The 23,632-nt window shown below is 40.1% G+C and overlaps 1 protein-coding gene across 1 annotated transcript in view; it reads left to right on the top strand.

The window, feature by feature from the left end:
* The first annotated feature begins 7,177 nt into the window (after nucleotides 1-7,177).
* SVEP1 (sushi, von Willebrand factor type A, EGF and pentraxin domain containing 1) overlaps nucleotides 7,178-23,632 on the top strand; it is a 115,484-nt gene continuing 99,029 nt past the window's right edge. The window contains exons 1-3 of the mRNA XM_054651726.2: nucleotides 7,178-7,865; nucleotides 20,773-21,028; nucleotides 22,170-22,346. Of these exons, the coding sequence (XP_054507701.2) occupies nucleotides 7,347-7,865; nucleotides 20,773-21,028; nucleotides 22,170-22,346 (952 nt within the window). The 5' untranslated portion in view covers nucleotides 7,178-7,346. The remainder of the gene's footprint in view (nucleotides 7,866-20,772; nucleotides 21,029-22,169; nucleotides 22,347-23,632) is intronic.

The raw sequence follows: 23,632 nt of genomic DNA, 5'->3' as shown, positions 1-23,632 counted from the left end.
TTTCTCACATCTTCAGTCCTGGGTTGGCTTAATTTCAAAATAATACTGTGGGTAATATGAATAGAAACTCTTATACAGAGGGAAAGTGAGGTAGTATGAATATAATGAGCCATATCAGACTGGAATAAGCATCTGGCTGTGTGCAAGTCTTTTAAGTAACATATTCTAGGACGCAGTTTAAAGATAGGTAAGTATAATAAATACTCTTTTAAAATCTAGGGTACAGCATTTCATGTTTTCAGAGTTGGAAGAGATATATTTGTACTGGCACTGGGAGGATTTTTATTCCACGGTTTTTCTGCACACAAATGTTGAGGTATCCTCTGTATTTCTATATGGCTTAGAGTTCAAGTGCTTCACTACACACTGGTGTGTGAAGCATCTCCTTTTAAGAGAGGTCCCAACATATTCACCTAATATAATGTAATTTTTTTATTGGAAATGATAGTGAAGTCTCTCTCTGTTCATCAACTCTGTTTTTCCTCATAATATATTATCCTATTCCTTTTTCTGTGTTGGTTTCCACCAGCTGGAAATTAAACCCCAAGTAAGAGACTCCCCTTCCCCCCACCCCTTCTGGTAAAGGGAGGGACAAAAGCAGAGACTATGGGTTGAGGTAACGATTTCTAGAAAGTACAAAGCAGTGAAATAAAACATGCACCATAACAACATTAATATTAATAATAGTAACAAAAAGAGAAGGTCTTTTACCCACAAAAAGGTATTTACCACCAGGAAAAAAACCATGATGGCATGGGTAGGCCACAACCTCATGGCTTCCCCAGGCAAAGACATTCACACAATTCTGCAACCAGGACACCATCACACCTCTCTTCAGTTGTTGCTACCAAGCTGAAGATAATTTCTTGTCTGAGAGCAGTATTTTCATCATAGTAACTTAAATGCACATCCAAAATATTTCATATTCATATGCAATACTAGAAGTTGTGTGAATTTTAATAAGGTAGCTGTTTCCCTTGAAACTGGAGTCCTTTCATTAACCACAGCTAAAAGTCACACTTCTCCTGCTTGTGTGTTTCAGTTGCAATTGGGTAGAACTGCTCTGCACACCCCAAACTTTTTTTCCCTTGCTCCTTAAACTTCAGTACCTCTGGAAATTACAGAACTGCACTTCTCATTCAGAAAAGCACTTTCCAGTCATGTCTGTGAAGGCCATTTCGTAGATGCTTTGGACATAGCAAAGACAGTTTAGAAATTTACTCTCATTATCCCAGAGTACTGCTCTGCTGGGTTAGTGCAGAACATCTTGAGAAGGACACATGCTCAATCAGCAGTACCTCTATGCTCTAAGTTAGCAGAGTGAAAGACTGACAATGCCTTTGTATTTCAAGGTTAAAATATACAGCAAGGTTTGAAAAAGCAACCTGGAATCGCCTGTCTACCAAACATATTTTTTAATTGTATCAGCTTATTCAGGAGAAAATAAGGTCATAAACAGGCTTCACCCTACAGACTTTGTCTACATCTTTTGTCCTGTCCCACTGGAGTTTTCAGAATCTCAAGTTACCTTGAATATGAACCTATCTTTTATGATCAAAGGTGCCTTCCATGTTTTTCTCACATTCAGCGTTTGCCTGGATTTTCAAAAATCATACAGCACATACTTCGGGGTGCAGAATATGGCAAAATACACTCACTTTAGCATGAATGTTGTAGGCCAAAGACAGACTGACTGTGTGCTTATGGATAAAGTATGCTTCATGAATTCTGAAAAGCTTAGCTTAGAAGTGTAGTGAACATCTGCTGTGCAAACAGAGACCAGCAGATGTTTTGATTTTGCCTACCTTTTTTTTAATCTTGGAAGCTAGCCATATGATATCCTTATTGTGTATTGGGCTTGTCCACAGTGAAAACAAAATTCTTATGACTAAACTTCATCATTGTCTGAATACTGAGAAGCAATACGAATCTTGTTTTTCTTTTTTTGTAACTTGAACTAATAACCCATAATTTGGCTCATTCAAATGCTTGTTTGCTCTGCTGAAGACTAAAACGCACAGACCTCTGCCTGAAAGGAGCAATTTTTGGCAGACTGACACTTCTCCTCCTACATAATGATCTTTTTCCAAAGTCATGTGGACAGACATTTTGCTCTCATTTAAGTGCTATGTATTCTCCTCAGTCTGTGTCAGAACTCCCAGAGGTGTCAATAGGATCTGTGTGTATAAATCAAAACTGACTGCCTTCAATTTGTGTGTGTTTAAACAGTATTTATGTGGGAAGTCTGGACTTCAAGTTTCTAGCCCTGGAAAATTTATCTTAAAATAATTACAGCCAGTGAATTACTGGTATTTGAAAGGATTGCAAAGTATCTCTCCCGACTTTTAATGATAAAAGTGTGATAATTTAAGGGCTTGATCTCCTTTTATTCCTCCTTCTTGAGAATACTCTTATATTTATAGAAAATTCTTTGTTTCCTCCATATGTTCTGTTTACAACTGAGGCCTAAAATGGCCAAAAAAATCCTCTCAGATTTTATGACTAAGATCTTGATAGCCTAACTTTGGCTCCTCAGAACTGAATGCACATTGCATCCTGTATAATGCTCTCCTCCTTTCACTATTGCCACTAAAAATAAATTTTTAAATTTTAACTGTCCGAAAGTGCTGAGACAGTGTGTTCCAGCAATGCATTCTAACATAGGGAGCTTCCAAGAGCAGACCCTGCTTTGCAACAAGACTGCAGTCTTGCTTGATCTTTGCTACAGTCTGGGGGCAATGAATGCAGCTGCAAGCAGGTAAGGCACTGCAGCACTGGGAGGTGAAGGTTCTCAGCCAAGAGGAGAAGACACACTCAGGAGCTGGATGTGTTCTTTCTCCTAAAAGGCACAGGAAGAAAGGATGAAGGAACTCTCCAAAGCCCTTTCTTTCTCCCCTTTTCCTAGAACAGCTCTGCTGCTTTCATGTAAAGAGATTGAAAGTATTTCTACCCCTACTCTGTAAATGCTGTTCCTGAAAGTTTTCCTCCTCACACAGTTCCTTAAACACCCCCTGCTGAAATACTCCCCTGACATCTGCAAGGGGAAGTGGACAGCACAGAGTAATCCTGTACCCTGGCAAAGGCTGAAGGGGAAGAAAGCCTAGCTCTGCTAGCTACATACTGTGTTAGGTTTCCCCAGATGGACGCTGTGTGCTTGAGCACAAGGAGAGTCTTAGAACAAGCTTAACTAACATCAGGCTCTGATTTCTGGTCTTAAGCTGTCATTTTATCTCTAGTTTAGCTAAAATTCAGAATGTAAAATTCCGAATGTAAAATTCCTGCAGAAGACATTTCATTTGCAGCTGGGTTTCCACTGTGGTACAAAGTTGCTAGCAGAACACCCTTACTGTAAAAACAAAAATGACTTGCATTCCTTCAAAAATTGTAGGGTATGTGATACTGTGGTGCTGTCTCTGCAGGCACAAATACTGTGTGGGCTGAGTACAAGGATGTGCTCTGTCCAGCTGTATTTGGGGGAACATGAAGGGGGGGAAACACAATGCTTTTCTTCTCCATATTTGGAAAGATGCTTGGCCATGTTTCATTGAGTAATTCAAGCAAAAACCTATTTGGCTAAAGGACAGCAATCCTCAGACTGTTTGTTTGCAGAAGGGTTTTTAACTGCGGGTAAAGATTTCCCTTTTGTTTAGTAATCAGAGTGGTGTTAAATGACCATATTATCTTGTGGGGAGACAGTAAAGAATTACTGGAATTCACCAAGTCTGTGGATTTTAATAAGACAATTAAAGAGATACAGTAATGTGATTGTAAAAGCAGCTGAAGTGGTGCTCTTAAGCTTTCCTTTTCAGGGCCAGTCAGCCCTCTTCTGTCACATGACAAAGACAGTTTATTCACAAGATCTAATTTTTTTTTTATTACCTGCTGTTTCGTAATGGAATAGAGTCATAGTCCAGCACCACCTTCTTAAGAACCCTGTCATCAGAAGCCACATTAAACCTGCATTTTCTGTTCAAGTAATGAAGCCCAGGGCAGATATTTTGACCTTCAGGGACACTTAAAGTGGGAAAAACTCCTGCTCTCCACCTCCCCATCTGCTACAGATCAGTATGAACCAAAGAGCAAATAATATGCATGAATACAACAGGGAAAAGACCATCAAAAGAAGAGGGCTTAAGCACACCAACATGGAAAGGATTTGTAAAAAGCTGGCAGGCAGGCTTGGAGAAGGCAATTTCATTACAACAGAGATTTCCCCTGAAAATGCTGCTTTCAGAAAAGCTTAGTGAACATACAGTGAACAGAATGCTTGCTGCTTACACATACATACATGACCTTCACCATCTGCAAGACAACTTTTTCTTTTGCAAGTACAGCCCTCGTGGATAAAACACTTTCTTGAGGATTTTGCATGCTGAGTCCAAGCTTTTAAGTTTCAGTTTATTCCAGATATTATTCTAGGATTTTATTAAATCACATTAGGAGCAGACTTGAATTCTTTGGCTGCCCTCACTCTTTCCCTCCTACCATTGGCTTTCCTTTACTACAGATGCTGATGCTAACTTCTCAGTGTCTTGTAATGCTTTAGTGTCTCCTCTCTGCACAAATAGATTGAATACCATCCAATGTAAAGAGATGTACCTGTGTTATATACAAGGGAAAATATACTAGGATAATTATTCACTAAATACAAGTTACTGATTATTTTCAGAGCCTTTTGCACACTAATTATCCATGGACTGAAATTTCCTCTTGCCATTTACATTTTCCTGGATTTTGTTTCACATCAGTACAGTGCTAGCGTCTCAGTCTTGCATCCATAGTCAAAGTTTAGCTGTTCACCTCTTTATCCCTCTACTATTACAAATTCCCTGTGTGATATATTTACATCTTGCATTGATGAGTTCACTCTGCAGCCCTGTACACATGTTTATTTTTGTTAAACCAGTAAGAATTTCTGTGCAGCATGACAGGAGGGCCTGTGTGACTTAAGAAAATACATGCGTTTGAAATTTGTACATGTATCAAGGATTAATTTAGAATCTCCCTGGGTTTTTTTTTTTTTCATTCGTAATTCTGATGAGATCACCAAGACTGAAATTAACTACTGTTAATTTCTAACTACTGTGTTTTCACCATTAGTCATACCTGATTGCACACTGGCAATGGGCCATTGACATGAATTGTTTTTCTTTTGCTAAAAGTGTTTTCAGTATGTCTTCTTTTCCTCTGCTTCTGAGTCCTAAAATGTGTGGCATCTATAAAGATGAATCTGGGAGTATGTAAATATGGGTGAAACAGAGGAACTGACAGTTAGCTTTCCAACAAGCTGACCCAGACTAAAGTACTTTTTATGATCTGAAAACTCAGGGGTAATAGCAGAACACTGTAACTGCAATAATCCTCTTCGGTTAGGAGCACCCTGAGAAACCACTCATCTTGCCTATACTTTTCCATTCTTTCATCCTGGTTTGTGCAAAGACCAACACAGTCTTACAGCCTAGTGAAATATAGATGAGAAGACTATGTATACTAGTGGTGTGGTATGACCACAGTGGATGCAATTGGAGCATCATTTCTTTAATCTTCCAAAGACCAATGGAGCAAATCAGCTTGCTGAGGACTTCAGTGGTTGTAGCAATTTTCAGCTACCCTTTCAAGACGAAAAGGTCTCATGGTAGCCCAAGTATGATGTTGTCTCTTTCACTATAACATGAACGGAAACTGATCAGTCCATCACATAGCACATCCTTTGGTACCAGAACTGTTTTTCACATATGCCTCTGTAAGTGTCTGATTTCAATTTTCTCTTCAATCACTGAGTTGCAGAAGTATACTCAAGAAACAGATTTTTGTGAAGCACTTGGATTACTCCATAAACCTAAAACATGTAAAAACATGTTGGATGTGTGTATCAGATGCATCATTTCCCTAATTAAATAACATTTTCTGTTACTTAGTGTCTTGTCATTCGCAGTGAAATTTGAGTATTGCTGGGAAGTCAAAAGGACAGTATCAGATCAATTTTCCATCAGCTAAAAACCTCAATGTGTAAGGAATGTATAATTCAACCAAATGTGAATGTAAATGTGGGGCTGAACCTGCAAATGAACCAATGTACCTGTGTATTCCATCACATTGTGATGTCAACAGAAGCAAACTCAAGAGAAGGAGTAGAAAATATGTAAAAGAAGAAAAATTCCAACAAAAGGCCAAAAGTTGCAATCAACAGGTTTACATGGCTAATCTGTCCCAGGGGAACTTTTCTGAGACTAAGTTACTCCCGAAAATGCAGTTGATTAAGAAACAGTAGAAAACTGTTCCATTTGAAATCAATCGCTAAAACAAACCCAAGTTCTCATCTCATAATATTCTTGAGAATTAAATCTGTATTGAGATTGATTGAAGGGTAGATTCTGTAGATCAGAATTTGCCAGGAGGTCTCGTTGAGAGTGTATCTCTCTCCTAAGTGACTCACAGACAGGAAGACAGCAGAGGACCTCTTCGGAGAAATGGCTAGTAATGTCACAGTTGGCAACCAGGAATTTTCATAACACGCACAGTTTATTGTCACTGTTGCTACATCAGTGTATATGTTTGCAAGCACATGTTGATGTACATATGCAAGTGCTGTCCCTGTCCTTCATGCACACACCCTTGTGGACACTCACCCCACGTTATCTGGACACCTCGCTGTCACTGCTGTGAGATGTACATAAATGAAGTATTGCTACATCTTGAAAGTTGAAAAGCTGAGTCCTCAGGCGGCTGAAGTGTGCCCTTGAACAAGAGAGGGAGACTGTGACAGAGCCAGGAGCGAGACCAGAGCATATGGACCCTTCAAACCTCCCAGACGCAGGCGCATCCTCCCCGCAAAACAAAGGGCTAAATTAACCACGATTAATTCAGCACGTGTCAGTGCAAGCCCTCACTCCGTCCCCGCGAGTAGCAGCTCCAACCCGCGCGGCGAGGGAGCGGAAAAGGCGCTCCTCACTTTTCGGGGGGTCCTGCCTTTCCGCCCCCCTTCGCTTCTGCTCGGCGCGTTTCCAGTGACCGCCACCCGCCCCGCTGTCGGGCTGGCCCCCGCCAGCCGTGTGGGACCCATCGGGGCGGGACGGGGCGGCGGGAGGCGGGGAGGGACGGGGCGGGGGAGAAGGCTACCGAAAGGCGAGGAGGGGAAAACGGAGAGAGGGGCGTGCGAGGGGCAGCGCCTCAGCCGCGGGGGATTAAAGGGCGCGGATACCTGCGGGGGCCGGCGGGGAGGCCGGCAGGGAGACAGAGAGGCAGGCCGGACGCCTCTCCGAGTAGAGAAGAGGTGGGGCGTCAGGGGGCGACCAGCAGCTCTTCTCCCGCGCCTGCCGGCGTTTCCCGGCACCCGCCGCCACGCCATGTGGCCCCTGGTGGCTCTCTGCTGCTGGGGGGGACTGTCGCTGTCCCTGTCGCCATCGGCGCCGCAGGGCCGGCCGGGCGGCCAGCCGGGCGCCCTCTTCCGCGCCCCAACTTTCGCGTCGCCGTCCCTGGAGGCGCCGCCGCTGCCCGACACGACGGAGAGCAAAGTGGAGAAGCTGGGGCGCGCCTTCAAGCGCCAGGTGCGGCGCCTGCGGGCGCGCAGCGGACGGCTGGAGCTGGTGTTCCTGGTGGACGAGTCGTCGAGCGTGGGTCCGGCCAACTTCCTCAGCGAGCTGCGCTTCGTCAAGAAGCTGCTCTCCGACTTCCCCGTGGTGCCCGCAGCTACGCGTGTCGCCATCGTCACCTTCTCCTCGCGCAGCAACGTGGTGCCACGCGTGGACTACATCTCGCGGCGGCGGCCGCAGCAGCACAAGTGCGCCCTGCTGGGACGAGAGATCCCCGCCATCGCCTACCGCGGCGGCGGCACCTACACCAAGGGCGCCTTCCAGCAGGCGGCGGTGAGACGGGGCGGCTCCGCGGTGCGGGGGGTGCGCCGTGCGCTGAGAGGAGCGAGCGGCGGGGCCGCACCCGAGCGGTGCGGGGTGCGCTGTGGCAGGGCGAGGTGTCGGCATCGAGGGGAGGCACGGCGATGCGAGTCTCGGTAGTGTCTGGGGTGTACGGTGTGCTGTGCTGTGCAGTGCGTGGTGTGGGAATGTGGCTCTCTGCGTTGCTCGAGGGTGTTCCGCGACGAGGGGTGTAGGGCTGTACGATGGGGTGTAGGATGCAGAATAGTCTGGTCAGAGCAATTAGTCACTATCTTGCCGTGCTGTCTGCACCTGCAACTCCCATGTTTTCTGCTGCCCTTGCAAACAAACGTGTGAAATTCGTTCCTTGAAGGGTCATGGAGCCCGTGTCTCAATTTCAGAAGTGATACATGAGTCAATTCTGGCATCTGAAATGCCTGCCTGGTTTCGTGGCAGCGGGACTTGAGTGCCCGCTAGCTGTCAGACCTACCTGCCAGGTGTCTCTTTTAATTGCTGATGACTTACAAAGGTCCCCTTAAGCTGCGTGCAGTATACCAGTAAGTAGGGGCATGTCCCTGGGAGCATTTCCCGTAACACAATCACTTTTCATGCTGTCGTATGGACCCATAGCAGAAATTTGGTCTAGGCAGCCCCTGGACATGTGTTGGCACTTGGTCATACTGGAGAGACTTCTCATTTGATGGTCAAGGGACAGCCAGTCTACCCAGGAAGCTTTTTTTATAAGGCTAGGCCCAGCTCTTCCTTGTCATTTGGCCTCTGTGTTCATAAACAACCACCAAATCAAGTCTCATTTGCAATTTTTAATTTTTTTTTTAAATCTAATTTCTGGTAGTGTCCTGTAGATGAGCATTGAGTGCACTTGTTTTGAAACACTTACATATTCTCATTTGGAGCTGAGGAGAGAGATTGCAAAGGTACGTCACTGCTGGGCATATGAAATTGGCAGAGATTATTCTTTTCTTCACTTTTGGCAGGAGAAAGCAAGTTCACTTAAAATGCGCTCAGAGCTGCACACGCCAAACCTGCTTTAGGAAAACACATCCCTGTATTAGATCTTCCACTGTGAAGCCGTGTTTCAATATATATCCATCCCAGGGGTGTTGTGTGAAAAAGTTAATGATACAAGTTTAAAATAACCGTTAAAAACAAAATATAAGCTTAAGAAATACCATCTGTCGTCTTGATACAAAATCTTGACTAATGATATCTTTAAAGTGGAATAAACAAAAAATCCCTTCAGAAACCTACAGTTTAGTTTCTTGAGCCCAACTAAACTTTGTGGCTGCAACAGCATGACTGTCATTTTACACTGTGTTCATATAAGAATGTGGGAAGAAAAATCTTTGCATGGTGACAGGGAAAATTAAGATAGAATGACAAGGTTAAATTCCGGTCTGTTTACTAGCTCTTGGTTAAAGATACTGTACTGTGGTTTTCTTCGGTATGATTTCTTCATGTCACACAAATTAACATCTTCAGCGAATACTCTCCTTTCTAGACACTCTTCAGAAAATGACTGTTCTAAGTTTAAAATACTACTGTTGGAATAAATCTAGAAAGTTTCTAAAGTATAATATTCTGCTATTCCCTTTGGACTCTTAGACTGCTGCGGTATGTTTTGAACTGTCCTTTGGTACAACCATAATTATTTCTTCTTTCACTTTTCTAAAATGTGTCTTTTTTTTTAATTGTTCCTTTTCTTTTACACTTTAACTTGGGATTCCTTATTCTTCTGACCAGAATTCTCTGCTGCTTTTCCAAACTCAAAAGTATCTGCAAAGCATTACAAAGTCTCTGTGATTGTATCACTTATGTGTTATAGTAATAGAAAATGAAGGAAAGTGCGTTGTTAGAATAAACCCAGCACTTAAATCGTGCAGCCCTCTTCTTTGGTAGGTCTCAAAGTCATTAATTCACATCTGTGACAGTTCCACTGAAACCACAGAGACAGAGAGATAAGTGATTCTGCAAGGTCATCAGGCCAGTTAGTGTCTGACCTGGGAACATGAGTGAACAGGAGCAAGATTTACATAGCAGTAGCTGTCTCAAAACCTGTGGCAGCAAAACATCATCCTAAAAGCAGTTGCACAACCACACAGCATCCATCTTCTTTGAAAAACATAAGAGAGTTCTCCTTGACACTGCAGCTTTGCATCCTCTCCAAAGGTACTTTGCAGACAAGTTTATTGCAAAGTTTCTGTGTTTTGTCAAAGCTGTCCTTTCTAACTTTTGCCATATAGACCACACTTTGGCATTCCTACCCCGCCTAATAAAGATAAATTCTATGTGATTCACAGAAGTATGCCAAATATACCACAAGAGACAGTGGCAAGAGACATAATCCTGATGAGAATGGCTGAACTTCTATTGATGTTTGGGTTTGCCACCCTGTTTGTGATTTTGTGCCATGCTTGAGCTAGCAAGTGCTCATTTTTGGAGTCTTTCTTTTAAGGCACATGCAAACAGTCTTAGAAAGGGGAAGAAACTGAGCTCATTAATTCAAAACTCTTTGGCTTCAGTTTTTCACAGCATAAGTTGGTGGGACAGCACAAACTACATGCAGCTTATGTTAAGCAGATTGCTTATTGCATTATGGAAAGCTACAGAGCTGTTGTGACAGCAAGAAAGAACCAAAGCAGAATTGAAAATACAAACAGGTTAAAGCAAGTGTTCTTCCTAATGCTTAAGGAATGCAACTAAAGCCAAAAGACCTCAGTGGTGAAAAGTGTTGAGAGATCTGTAGGCAACTGTATTGGAGCTTCTGATCCTGAGAGATAGCCACTGCTAACACCACCCATTATGTTTTGTGAGAAGGATGTGCATTTGTTACCAGATGGGCTTTGAAACAGAACTGAGGGGTCATCATGCAATTATGGAAGCTTAATGGGTTCTTGTTTTAGCAGCTGAGAGTCACAGTTACATATATGCCAGCATTGGTGCGCTATCTTTTTTGATGGACAGTTTAAACATCCTGAAGCTGCATTAGTTTTAGTGGTCTAAAAAAAAGATGAAAATAAAAATTATTTAAACTACTCCAAGTGGCAATGTGTTGATAAAATTGTATCTTCTAAAAATTAGATAGTCTAATTTCTGTCTTTCAGTGGGAGTAAAATCGGAACAATTTCTCTTCATAATTGAAGTGGAAGTTGTAGGTGTGCACTACTGTCAAGCAGAAGTCAGTGGTAGTACTCAGACAGGCTCAGACAAGTCAACTGTAAAAAGTCTGGCAAAGGAGTAGCTGAGGGAGCCTTTGGGAGTTCTGTGTTATAAAAATAATTGTTGCATTAAAAAGGTAATTTTTTTTTGTTTGTAATTCATCTTCACTCCATTGAGGTCAGTATAGGTATAGGTATATGCAAGTGGAAGGTTTGTCACCTACAGAGTAAGGTTCCACATTTTCTGAGAATCTGGTCTTTGAAATCTGGTGTTTGTATCTAATGTGATTTTGGAGGAGTGTGATGAATGTCCAACCAGCATGTCAAATACCATGCTCTGTGTTATAGTTAATAAATATTAAAAAAATGTCCCCCAAAAGAATGTAAGCACATATCAGTTTAGGATAAACAATTCTAATGCTTATTTAATGCTTGTTTAAATAAGTAACACTGGCTTTGTTTCTTCTGTATGACAAAAGTACAAGATGCAGTATTGTTACCCACTAGGAAAATTAGCTTTTATTTTCAATGCATTTTCAGATTCAGAATCTCATTTTCAAATTAAAATGAAAAATTTATTGGAGCTTAAGAATTGAAAATCTTTTCTTACCATGTACTTGGTTAAGTTTTTTTAATTTGAAAAAAAGTAATGCCCTCTCACTAAAAAGATGAACATTCAGAATCATGTGTATTGTCTGGTTATCAAACATGTGTTCGTGGATTTCTATTTCTATGTTCTCTGCAAAATCTGCAGCTAATAATGAGAGAGTAGCAGATTCTAGGTTATCTTTGGCATCATGTTCTAAATATCCGATGATGGTCAACTAGAGCTAACTGGCTGGTTGACAGTGTTTCTGACATGGCTTTGGGAGTCTGTGTTAAAGATATGGTAGTAAAAAAAATCAAAAAGTCAACTTGGTTTACCTCTGTCACCACCTTTGCAATTGCAGAGCTGGTAGTTAGGGATTACCAAATTGCAAGTGGGGTTTCTGTCAACCACCACTGGTGTCAGCTCTAAGTCTCCAATTTTAATCAGTGTGGTGTTGTGAAGAGGACTGGTCCTGCATACTCCAACCTTGCATGGGGTTTGTTCACAAGATTCATAAGGCAGGGTCAGAGGCAACATACACATCTGCACATTGTTCCTTGCCCTTAGACCAAGCCTGAAATATACCTACCTTTAGAGGTTTTTAAATAGTTAATTTTTCTCTGGCCTTTTGGTCAGGACAGTCAAAAAGTGCTTTGTTTAGCATAATATCTGTGGCTGCCTAATCAGAGTTAATACTTTCTTTAGCTGAAAACCTCTTCTTTGGAATTCTTCTGCTTGTGCTTACAAAATTGTGCCTTGCCTTTTAGTCTAATCAGAAGCGTGTAATTTGGAAGTCTGGTGTAGATATTGCTGCACAAAATAAAATAAATCTTGTGGATGTAATATCTGAACCAACAATACAATGAATTAAACATTTCACCATTATGGTATCTGGATGATATCATCCTAAATGTTTCAGGAATAGACATTCCTTTTCATGAGAAAACCATTTCTTGTTGTCATCTCAGAGCCTTTTTGGAAGGGTCTGACAATAAGCCCCTTCTGATCCCCAGTTCTTAAAAGTTATGACCCTCACAGAGAAATCAGTCTTATCGTGTGCTTTACTTCAGAGATACAAAGACAAACCAGAAAAGCTGCTGAGTGATTTGTTCTGAGAGAAGGAATAAATTCACAACATTAAAATTTTGAAGAAGTCAGGACAAAATAAGTTGGTTCATTTTTAATTCATTTCCTAAGCTTATGAGAGGCCTTTACAACAAAATACATAATATTTAGCAGTAGTTCCTGACAAAAGCCTCAGCATTAAACTTCTGAATGTTTATTTTACATGTTCTGTGATACATATTTTATCCTTTGTCCCCCAGTTCCATATGTTACTGGAATCTGTGAGTCAGATTTTGCAGGTGAGGCTGCATGTTTGTGATGCTAAGAATTTTCTGACTTTTCTAGGTGCAGAAATTAAAACCACTATTGCATTTTGCAACAGGTTCTTTGTAGGACTAGGACCCTGCTTAAATTTTGGAACTGCTTACTTCTCTGTGACATTAACACAATCCAAAACAAAAGCTCTTTTTAAAATTATAGTAATTCCTCTTCTTCAAGGTCTCACTGGCAACCTCAACCAGGAAGATGAAGAGCCTCCTTGAATGTAAGCAGCAGTCTGTAAAGAGCTTTAACGATCAGAGTTGTGGTGCTCTGCTAAGCATGGACAGTATGAACAGTTAAGCAGAGAGTTGGGTTTCTCTCCCAAGCACTCCCCTACACCCAGTTGGTCTGGGACATCTCTTATCAGTGATAACTTTGTGTTAGTGTTGCTCAATTCTAGCAGTCCTGGAGAAAAGGGGGGAAAAAAAGTATTCAGATGATAATTGAGCAGTAACAGCTGGCAGTAGATGGGCCAGGTCATGAATTGTGTTTGTCCTTTTGGAACTAATTATTCAGTTCAGCTTTTCTTCTTTCCCCTGCTTATTTAAAGTAATAAATGCTTAAAGCAAACACAAAAGAAACAAATATTTGGCAGACGAACTAGTCAATAGTGATGTGACTGCTTTGTCTGAAAATACACGAAAATCGGTAACATATTTAGTAAAATATTTTTGAGTCCCTATTTTTATTATTAGCAGAAGACCAGAGCAGTACTAAAGAAATCAAATAACATCTTTGGAATTTTAATGGTGGAAACTGCTCGCAGACAAGAAAACTAGGATTTTTTATTTTTTAAATCAAACTGAGATCTATTAGCAAGTGATATGTTGAGTATAGCATGCAACATGGCATCATATAAAGGCCTCCAGCAACTTTGCAAAGTCTTGATGAAGTTGTTAAAAGTTATATAAGCTTTACAAGAGCTCAGAAAATGTCTATATTCATAACATGCCCTGTTTTTTAATGTCCTGTTTAGAAGACATCAGAATGATTGAAGATGAAGGATATGCAGGTTAGTTGCTTCCTGAAAACGAGGTGCATTCTGTTCTTTCTAGTTCAGAACTCAAAATTGCAAGCCCCGCAATTTCAAATCACGATATCCAACAGTCCTAACACAACTGTGTGAGTCAAAATTCTGTGTTATAGCTCCTATCATTGTAGAGCCAGTGATGGTTTTGGGTTGTTTAGTTGGTTAAAAAGTGAAAAACCATCACTAAAACCATTTAATGATGGTTTTGGGTTGCTTTCGTTCTGGTTGCTCAGGACTGGGTCTGAGTTGGTGTTTGAATATACCCAGGGATGGAGAGCCCACAAACATTCTGGGAAACCTGTTTCAGTGGTTGATTACTCTTGCAGCAGAAATATTGCTTCCTCTCTTTAAGTGGAAAGTTGGCAATTAAATATGTGCTTCTTGCCTCTTGCTACCAATTAGAAGATTCTGTATACATCTTTTTACTCCCCCCCTCATTAAGTATTTATATAATATGCATGGATAAGAGGACCTTAAACCCTTTTCCCCCATCTGAACATTACTAGATCTGTCAGTCTTTACTCAGATGTCATGTCAGTACATTTTCTGGCCATGAACTTGCCTGGCTTTTTCACCTGTGTCCTTTCATCCACATAGTGGGGTTGTCTGACATAGTTGTGAGATTTACTCAGATCATGCCTTCCAGTTACTGAAATAACTATCTAAGTATTTTAAATATCCAGATTATTTCTATAGATACATCTTTTCTTTGAATCAAGATTGCCTTTCTTGCTAGTGAAATATCCAAGGGAAGCTTTAATATTAGTTAATTTCTTCTAGGTAGGTGACAGCTTATTCTCTAGGGCCTGTGTAGCATTGCAGAGAAGAGTGGGAAATGTTCAAAGCCAAAACCTCTAACTGGGGACTATCTTTTAGTTAATTTTTGAAACCTAAAGAGGGGATAAGATTCATTCAATTTGAGCAGTGAAAAGAGTAATGTATAGTAACCAAAAGAAAATATGATGGAATCTCTGTATTTGCTGTTTTAGACAGGGAACTCAGGAGGTGTAGCCAGGTCTTTTACGTACCCAAAATCAATAAAATAAAACTTCTTAGCACCAATGTAACACTAAGAAGAAGGCATTCTTTGTTCAGTTGGATGCATAAGGGGATATCTCCTCCAAAATATCTTGCTTGCTGAGTGCAGGAAAAGCTCCTGTTTATAGACTATATTTTACATACATATTCATAGATTTTCCCAGGAAAAAAACTATGCATATGATAATAATTTTCCCAAAGTCATTACCTTACATTCCCTTCCCTGTGTGCATGTTTTCTGTCCTGGCAGACTGGTGATCCCTGGTGGTGGGCAACCTCAAAATTGTACCTGACTGCCTGATGAACTCATAAAAGCTTGCAAAATTGGTCTGGGTTGCTTTCCAGATCTACTTCCTACAGAATCAGCATTGTGTGGTTCCATAGGCCAGTGGTTTTTGAAGAACAACCACCTACGAGATGCAAACAATTCTTCACCTGGCAACAGTTTCCTGATGCAGGGGAACTGTATTTGTCACACTCTAGCTCTGCATTATTCTTGGGAGATGACCGGATTCCTCAGGAGTGCTCTGGATTCAGTGATAAGATATCTCAGCTTCACCAAAAGCTATGCTTGATCACAGTACTGGTTATTTTTTTCTTTATAGAATATTTATTTATGTAAAATCTCCTGTCAGATTTGAACATTTTTACCTGGGGGAAAGGTGAAAGCAAAGAAATCTTGGAACAGAGTTGAGCTTGGCAAAGATACTTAGTATTGCCATTTTCCTTTGTGAATGAAATACTGATCTGCTTCTGAAGCCACCTATGATAAATTAGGATGTACTGTTTTAATATTGTTATGAATACATGGAACAAATCTGTGCAGTGTTTTTTGTAATAAACTAACATTTATTCATTTTAATATAGGCTTAATAACAAATATGTTTCATTATGGATAGTTAAAATCATTCTATAATATTATAAAATGGAAATTATTTCTTTTATATTGAATAAGTGATCGTATAGGAAAAAGAATAATTTCATTCTATTCAGAGCTCACCCCCTGGTGTATATGTTTTGAGTCATTCCTAAAGTGAAAGGAAATCCAGTGTAAGTGGTCTTTTGGGCTAGAACAGCTGAATGGCTCTCTAGTGGAAAGCTTTCTGGTTTGCTTCTGAGATGCAGTGGTGGTTCTTCCTGATCTATAAGAAATAATATTTGCTTTGTAGTGTTTTTTCCTGCAAAGTGAATGTTAGATAATGTTATTTTGAGGGTTAGGCTCCAACTTAAGTATTTTCAGGCAAGCTACTCCTGGGGCTGTATGATGTTACAGCCTGGCTTGGTCTGTAAAGTGAGAGAGGGTAACCCATTTCAAGTTGTTTCCTTCTAGATAGATATATTAATATTCAGTTCTGTATGATCAGAATCTTCTTTAAAATCAAAAGAGAGAGTAAAGACAGGAATCAGGCCCAAGATCATATGTTTATGGATTACAAGCAGAAGATGTAGTTGAGAGAGTAACAAAGAACCTTTGACAACATCGTTGCTGTGGCTGTCAAGTGACTGAAGAAGTCTTTGCCCTTCAATACTGCTCATCTCCTAATTTTGTGTTACAAACTCCATGCTAATGTTAAAAATGCAGAAGTTAGGATTTAGCTGGTTTTGTGACTGTACTGATAGGATTTAGTTTTCCATTACAGTAGTGAATTTCTAGAGAAGGATTTTGTATGATAACTCTTTTGTTGCACAAGACTTCATATTTTAATTCTAAGGACTTTTATTGGCACAAGAAATTGGTTAGACTGCCAGATATTTGTACACACCAAACAGTCACTGAACACAATACAGATGGTAATAACTTTTTGCTAATGTGAAAAGAATGTTTTATTTAAAATCTGTAAGGATTACTGAAACTGACTGATCTACTATTCTGAAGGAAGTGTAGGCAAGAAACTAGTTACTGAAATGGTAAAAGATTAGGTATTTTTAGGGGCCCCATGAATTTCTATTCAATCACCAATAGCACTAGTTGTTTTGTTTTGTTAATACTTGTCCCCTATTAATTTATAGTATTGACCAAATGGGCTAAATTCTCAATGTAACAGGCCATTCAGCCCTGTAATTCAAGTTATGGCTGGTGCTCAGTTTCATTTGATGGTAAAATCAGAAGCAGATGTGGATATTCATGTCAAAGAAACAGGTTCTTTAAATTTATACTTTAAATTTACTAGTACCATTTAGAGGGCTTTTAAACTGTATTTATGAAGAACCTGATGATTTATGAAGGGACTAGAAATCCTTGTCATAAAAAAAAAGTAATCTTTATGTAGATGCAGTCCATTAAGTTGGCAGGTGCTGAAGAACAATCTCTGCATGTACTTACAAGTTTAGGGGTTAAACAAGTTTAGGGGTTGAACAAATATTTTAAAATAGATGAACTTTTTCTTCAGGGAAAAACAGCTTTCTGGAGAGAGAGGTTACTCAGAATAGAGGGATGTAAGTCAGGGTTAGAGAAAACAAAAATTATGTGAAATGCTGCACAAATATTGCCGAGAAGAGGAATGGAGACTGATACTTGGACTGTCAGCAGCACTGACAGGCTGGTGGCCTGTCCTCTTGTTCTCACAAAAAGAAAAAAAAACCTAAGTGGACCAGCAGACATAGACAAATTGTTTTATAATAGACTTTTGTCTTCTTTCCCACCTCTTCCTTGCCCCCCCTCCATGCTTAATGTTCCTTTCCCTCCCTTTTGTTTTCCTCTGTTTTTATGCAGCAGGGATTTTGTGTCTAGAGTTACAGCTGCAAGACATGAGGGCCAATCTGGTCGGTCACTTTGTTTTGTTTTGATTTCTAGGGGCAATATGTAGCAATCTTGTCTGTTTGTCTGTCTATTTCTCTACTCAGATTCCCTGGTGCTTGAATATTCAAGTCTTCTGGGTAGCAGGAAGACATTGTCATGCTCTCTTACCTGTTGGCTCAGTCCGTGTCTGTGTGTGTCTGTGGGACAAGAAGTGCCATTCTTGCAGAGGTGGTTGCAGACAGCAGAAAAGATGTTGGCTCTTGCCTTATCTGAGGGTTGTGTAGCCAAGGCATATTTTCCTCTCAAAAATAGTCATTTACTCCTCAAAGATGGTCTTTCACTGATGCTTTCCACTTACACAAACCCACATCTTTTAAAAGGTCTTGGTAAGCAATTTTTCATGGGACCAGGCAATTTCTTGGCAAACTGTTTTGGAGTATCATTCAAATTTCTTGATTACTTGGAAGTTCATGGAGGGTTTGTGTTTCAGGAGTTTCAGAGGGCATTTGCAGCAGTATAATTTTGTAAAATAAAATCCCTGCTTATTTGTTAGTCAGAATTAAATAGTCCTGAGATATCTGTAGTCCTGTCTAGACTCCTGGGGCTCAAGCTCATTTGTTCACTGTCCATGCAGACAGACATGTCTCTGTGTTTAGGGAAAATGTGGAAGTATAACTGCTGCTGATTATGAGCGTTAACTGCTGAAGAACCAGGACAATGTGGAATGCTATCCACTACCTTCATCTGCAAAGTGTGGGAAGCTCCCTATTTATGCACTGAGGGAAACAGTGCTGAAGGATTCTACAGAAATTGCCATACTTCCAAAATTAAGCTTTGTTCCCCCTTCAGTACATGTTATGGCACAATCACAAGTTGAAATAATAATCTGCTAGAGCAATCTGCCTGTAGGTGGGATCTTCAGAGGCTTGCACTGGCAATCTCCATAATGTCTCTTAACCCTGTGTAAGTTGTGGTTTCTTCCTCAGTTACACACATTCCACAATTTGAATGTATTTGGGGCATATTTTTCCACCTTTATTATGTAATTTGCAGATTAATGTTCTTTTTTCAAAGCTCAGAGATGCTGCAGTTGCCAAAACCAAGTGAGTAGGGATGGAACATATGTTTTCCTTGTCTTGTTTTTCAAAAAAGGACCATTTTTACTAAAATAGCTTTAGATGAACATTCTGAGTGGAGAATATCAGCCTGAATATTTGCGAAGTTGGGTAGAAGTTTAAGTTGTTTATATTCTGTTTTAAAATAGCACAGTTAATGGTAAATATATTAATTATACATGTGAATTATAAATAACGTTACTGTCTCTGTCTGCAGTCACTTGTTTCAGAATTCATTTTGAAATTAGGCATTAGTACATTTTTCTTACTGTTTGTCTTCATGTTGCCCTTTGTCTTGTCGTTTTCTTCCTGATTCTTTTCATTCTAGTTTCCCACTTCATTCTGTTTTCCTACTTCATTCTGGTTTTCCACTTATAACTTAAGCAGTATGAGGAACAATAAGTTTGATTTGTGAAGGGTATTTTTGACTGCAAGAGAATCTGGTTTCACTCCCTTTGGGTTTTGCAAACAAGTAGTAATAAAATCAAGCCCAACAGCAAAATATTGCTTGGCAGTCTCTCAGACCACAGTGCCAATGGTATGTGCTTTGATTTATGGTGTGTGTGCTTATTTTTGCATAGTATCTACCTGAAATCAGAGAACTGACAAATCAAAATCCAATTGTCCTAAAATGTGGCCTGGCCTTTATATACGCCTTTACTGAGAAGGGGTATAAAAACTCTGTAGGTTATTTAGGCTGGCCTAGCTAGTAACCTCTTGGATCAGCTGAAAGCCAGATGATTTTACTTCATAAGACTTACATAAAGATTTTGTAATAAAACAGTTCAGCTTGGTTGATCTCTGGTTTTGGAATTTGTGCTTGTTAAGAGTGTCTTAATCACATTTACCTCCTTGTCATACAATGACATTTCTTTTGGAGTATCATTCAAAGGTCTATTAAATGTGGTCTTTTGCATTAATTGTAGCATAGTGCAATCTATTGTTGAAATAAACATGGGCATAATACCTGCTACCAAATTGGAAGTCTGCATCTAATTCTTTCTGCATAAGTTCCCAGAGGATGGAGAAAATATATCTTCACAATCCCCTGCTTTAGGGTTGTGGACAGCACCTGGCCATGATTAGGAAGTCTAGTGCATTGTCAGACTGGAAATGGGCAGGAATCTGTGGGGCATGGTCTCACTCAGGCCATTGTGAACAGTATCATACATGCTTTGTGTGAAGTATTAGGAAGAGCAAGCAGCAGCGTAGAAGGAACTAAAGGCATTTTTTAGGCCATGATGGACAATCCAAAGTGATCTTGGCAAACTGTTGTAAGGGAGGAAAGCATCATTCAACAGGGACAAATGGGGAATTTTATGCTGAATTTAAAATAACAAACAGTCCAAATATTTGTTAGGAGAAGCCTTACAATAAATCAGCAGTAGGGTTTATAGTTTATGGATCAAAAAATAATATTGCATTAAAATATGTTAGATTGTATTTTGGGTCTTGCACTAGATTTTCAATGTTTGTAGTACCTATTTAAACTTCAGTCTCAACAAAGTCACTTAAGCTTTCCTCAGAATCATTGTGAATCTGATGCATGGGTGACTTAATCAATCAGCATGAAAAATCTTATTTCTTATGATGTGATGATTTCTGTGGTTGTGTAAACTGTGACCACCTAAAGTGTGACTCAGGTGATTTGCCTTCATCAGCCACAGGCTCTACAAGCTGTTTGACCTTTGTTATAGTGGATGATCTTGCAAGGGCCTCATTAACTGTATAATTCAAGTTATAGGAGTCATATAATGGAGGAAGTAGTGTACCAACCAACCACTGTCTACCTTTTGCTGAGGTGTGCAATTTAATTTTCTCTTCCAGCAAATACTACGGCATGCCCGCGGAAATGCTACAAAAGTGATTTTTCTCATTACTGATGGCTATTCCAATGGGGGAGACCCAAGACCCATTGCAGCATCCTTGCGTGACCTTGGAGTGGAGATCTTCACCTTTGGGATATGGCAGGGGAATATCCGAGAGCTGAATGATATGGCATCCCACCCAAAAGAAGATCACTGTTATCTTCTTCACAGTTTTACTGAGTTTGAAGCTCTGGCACGCAGAGCTCTTCATGAAGGTATTAATGTCCTAACTTCAGAAATCTACAGGGAGCAGAGAGGTCTGAATAGAAAGCTCTCCAGTACTGTCTTGCATTTACACTTCATGTAGTGTTGGTTCTCTTTTTATTTTTCTCCTACTTTCTAGCAGAGGTGTTTGTCCCTCAGTTAAAAGGATAAACTTTATTTGGCTTGACTCATCACCAACAGGATGTGAGAAAAATTCTCTTTACTGATGTGTATACATGCTTACATCCCTTCAGCTCTTCATTTTGTCTATGAAGAGCAGACTGTGCTCTTGGGCCAATGTATCTTGTGCTTGAACAAATGAACCTCGTATTCAGGTACAAGAGGCACCAAGTGTACACTTTAGAACTAGACTTAATACCTTTAGGGTGTCTCACACAGCAACAACAGCCTGTTCAGAACCAATCTAGATCCCTCTCTGTAAGAGTCAATACAGTTTGTGTTTATGACCTTATACATGCGGTAAAACTGGAAAGAGAGTTCAGGCTGTGATTCCTCTTTTAATCTGCTATATCCTAAAAGTTCTTTCTGAAATATAGGGTAGACAAGCAAGAGAGAGCACACAATTAAACATTTGTTTGACAATGCTGCTTGATTGAGGCATAGAACAGGCATCAGACTAGTCATTTGAATTTATTTGCTATAATTTTTAAAGACATACTACTTTAAAATAACAGTGTAAAATAAGGTTTTCTGGTGCTTTGTTGCCTGCCTGTTTGTTCCAGGTAAGGTTGGATTGGTCTATTTGAATGTGCTGAAGTTTTTTAGTTTATAATGTGACCAAATGGTTTTACATACCATGACCAAATGTTCTCCTGATGCCAAATCGGAAGAACAATCCACCAAAGCTGGGAAAACCTGTCCCAACAGCTTCTGTTGGGAGCGAGACTGCATTCTGGCAGTGTTAGACTCAAACGAGGAGAAAAGCTGAGTGCACCACTGGATTTCAGTGAGCCCTTTTCCAGAATAAGGACACCAATTTTTTGCATGTAGAGCATAGCTAGGCTCTGCTCCATACTGCCTGCTTAGAGCTGGAGCCTAGGGCTTTTAACAAGTGTTTCACTAATGGTATAATGTGAGACTGTGGCACTACTCTTGTTTGAATTCTTGGTTAATAAATTGATATTATTTCAGACCTGCCCTCTGGCAGCTATATCCAAGAAGATATATCTCATTGTTCATATCTCTGCGAGGCAAACGAGAACTGCTGTGACATCATGGCAAGCTGTAAGTGTGGCACTCACACTGGCCAGTTCGAGTGTATCTGTGAAAAAGGATACTATGGGAAAGGACTACAACACGAGTGTACAGGTGAGTCTCATGTCTCAGCATTTTCAGGGTTTCTCTGCATGCTCTGAATGCATGGCTAATCTATCTGAGAGCTAAAAGATCTGTTGAGGATTATGGCTATAAACCTGGATCAGAATGCATCCAAGACTGCTGGAAGACTCTCTGGCTGAAGACGTAGAATAGCTATAGCAGCAAAATTCACCTCACACCTTGTCTTCAGCAATAGCTCAAAGAGATGCACAGGAAAGAGGTAAGAATAGGGCAAATGTTCTGACAAAGTAAAACTTTCCTAAAACACAGCACACCTGAAATTTGTGACTACAAGTTTACAGAGTCTGAGGTAATACCTTTTCCTCTCAAGTGCTCATAGTACATTCTTCCCTCATGAGTTTTGCTGATCACTTTTTGAACTTCCATAAAGTCTCCTGTTTGGAGAGGGGCTATATATGTGGATCTTTGCAGGAAAAATTCTGGGTGAAACTTACAATCATGGAAATGTGTTTCAATTCTCCCATGATGACTTCCAATTACCATGGAGGAAGAAAACGTTTGAGTCACTAAAGAGAGACTTGTCATTGTGACATTTTGCTAAACTGGTTTTGTTACTAATTTTTGGACAAGTCCTTTTTACTCACATGCATTCGAAGTATGGTTAGAATAACAGTTTATACTTCTTTACAGAAGTTGATCCGTAAAGTTGTATTACATTCCCTGCCAGTTATCACATTGTAATTCTCCTTGTGCCTCTGGAACACCTTTCCTTTTTTCAGTGCGTAAGCAGGAATTCATTGGGTTTTGAAAGCAACATGAGTATAGGAATGCAGTTAGGAACTTATATCAGCACTGGCACAATGGATCAGAATTGTATTTTATGCAAGTGGCTGCAGCTCCCATTTGTGCTTGATTAACTCTAAACAAATATGCTATTCCATTTCTCTTATTTTCAATTCTAATATTAATTTATTTAAGACAAAACCACCTTTTCATCATATTTTTCCTTTAGTCATAAAGTAGTTTTCCTTCACCTTGAGTGCCATAGTAAGATATCAAACAAAATACATACAGCATTTCTGTCTTTTCCAGTAGTTCGTGTCCTTAAATGTTGTTTTGAGCTATTAGTCAAGAGAGCAGGACTATCATTTTAGAGTTGCTCTTTCTTCATGAAAGGGTATTTTGACAGGGTAAGCATACCTTTCAAGTGGTACCACCAAAAGTGGTAAAAGTCAGATTTCTTAAAATGGGTACTTTGCAGCTGCAGACAAAAGTTTCATTTTTGCTTCCTTGGTGCTTCTGAAAGGTGCTTCTGA

This window comes from Agelaius phoeniceus, chromosome Z (assembly GCF_051311805.1).
Source record: "Agelaius phoeniceus isolate bAgePho1 chromosome Z, bAgePho1.hap1, whole genome shotgun sequence".
Lineage (NCBI taxonomy): Eukaryota > Metazoa > Chordata > Aves > Passeriformes > Icteridae > Agelaius > Agelaius phoeniceus.
Note: the sequence above shows the minus strand (reverse complement) of the source record. Positions and strands in the feature narration are given on the sequence as shown.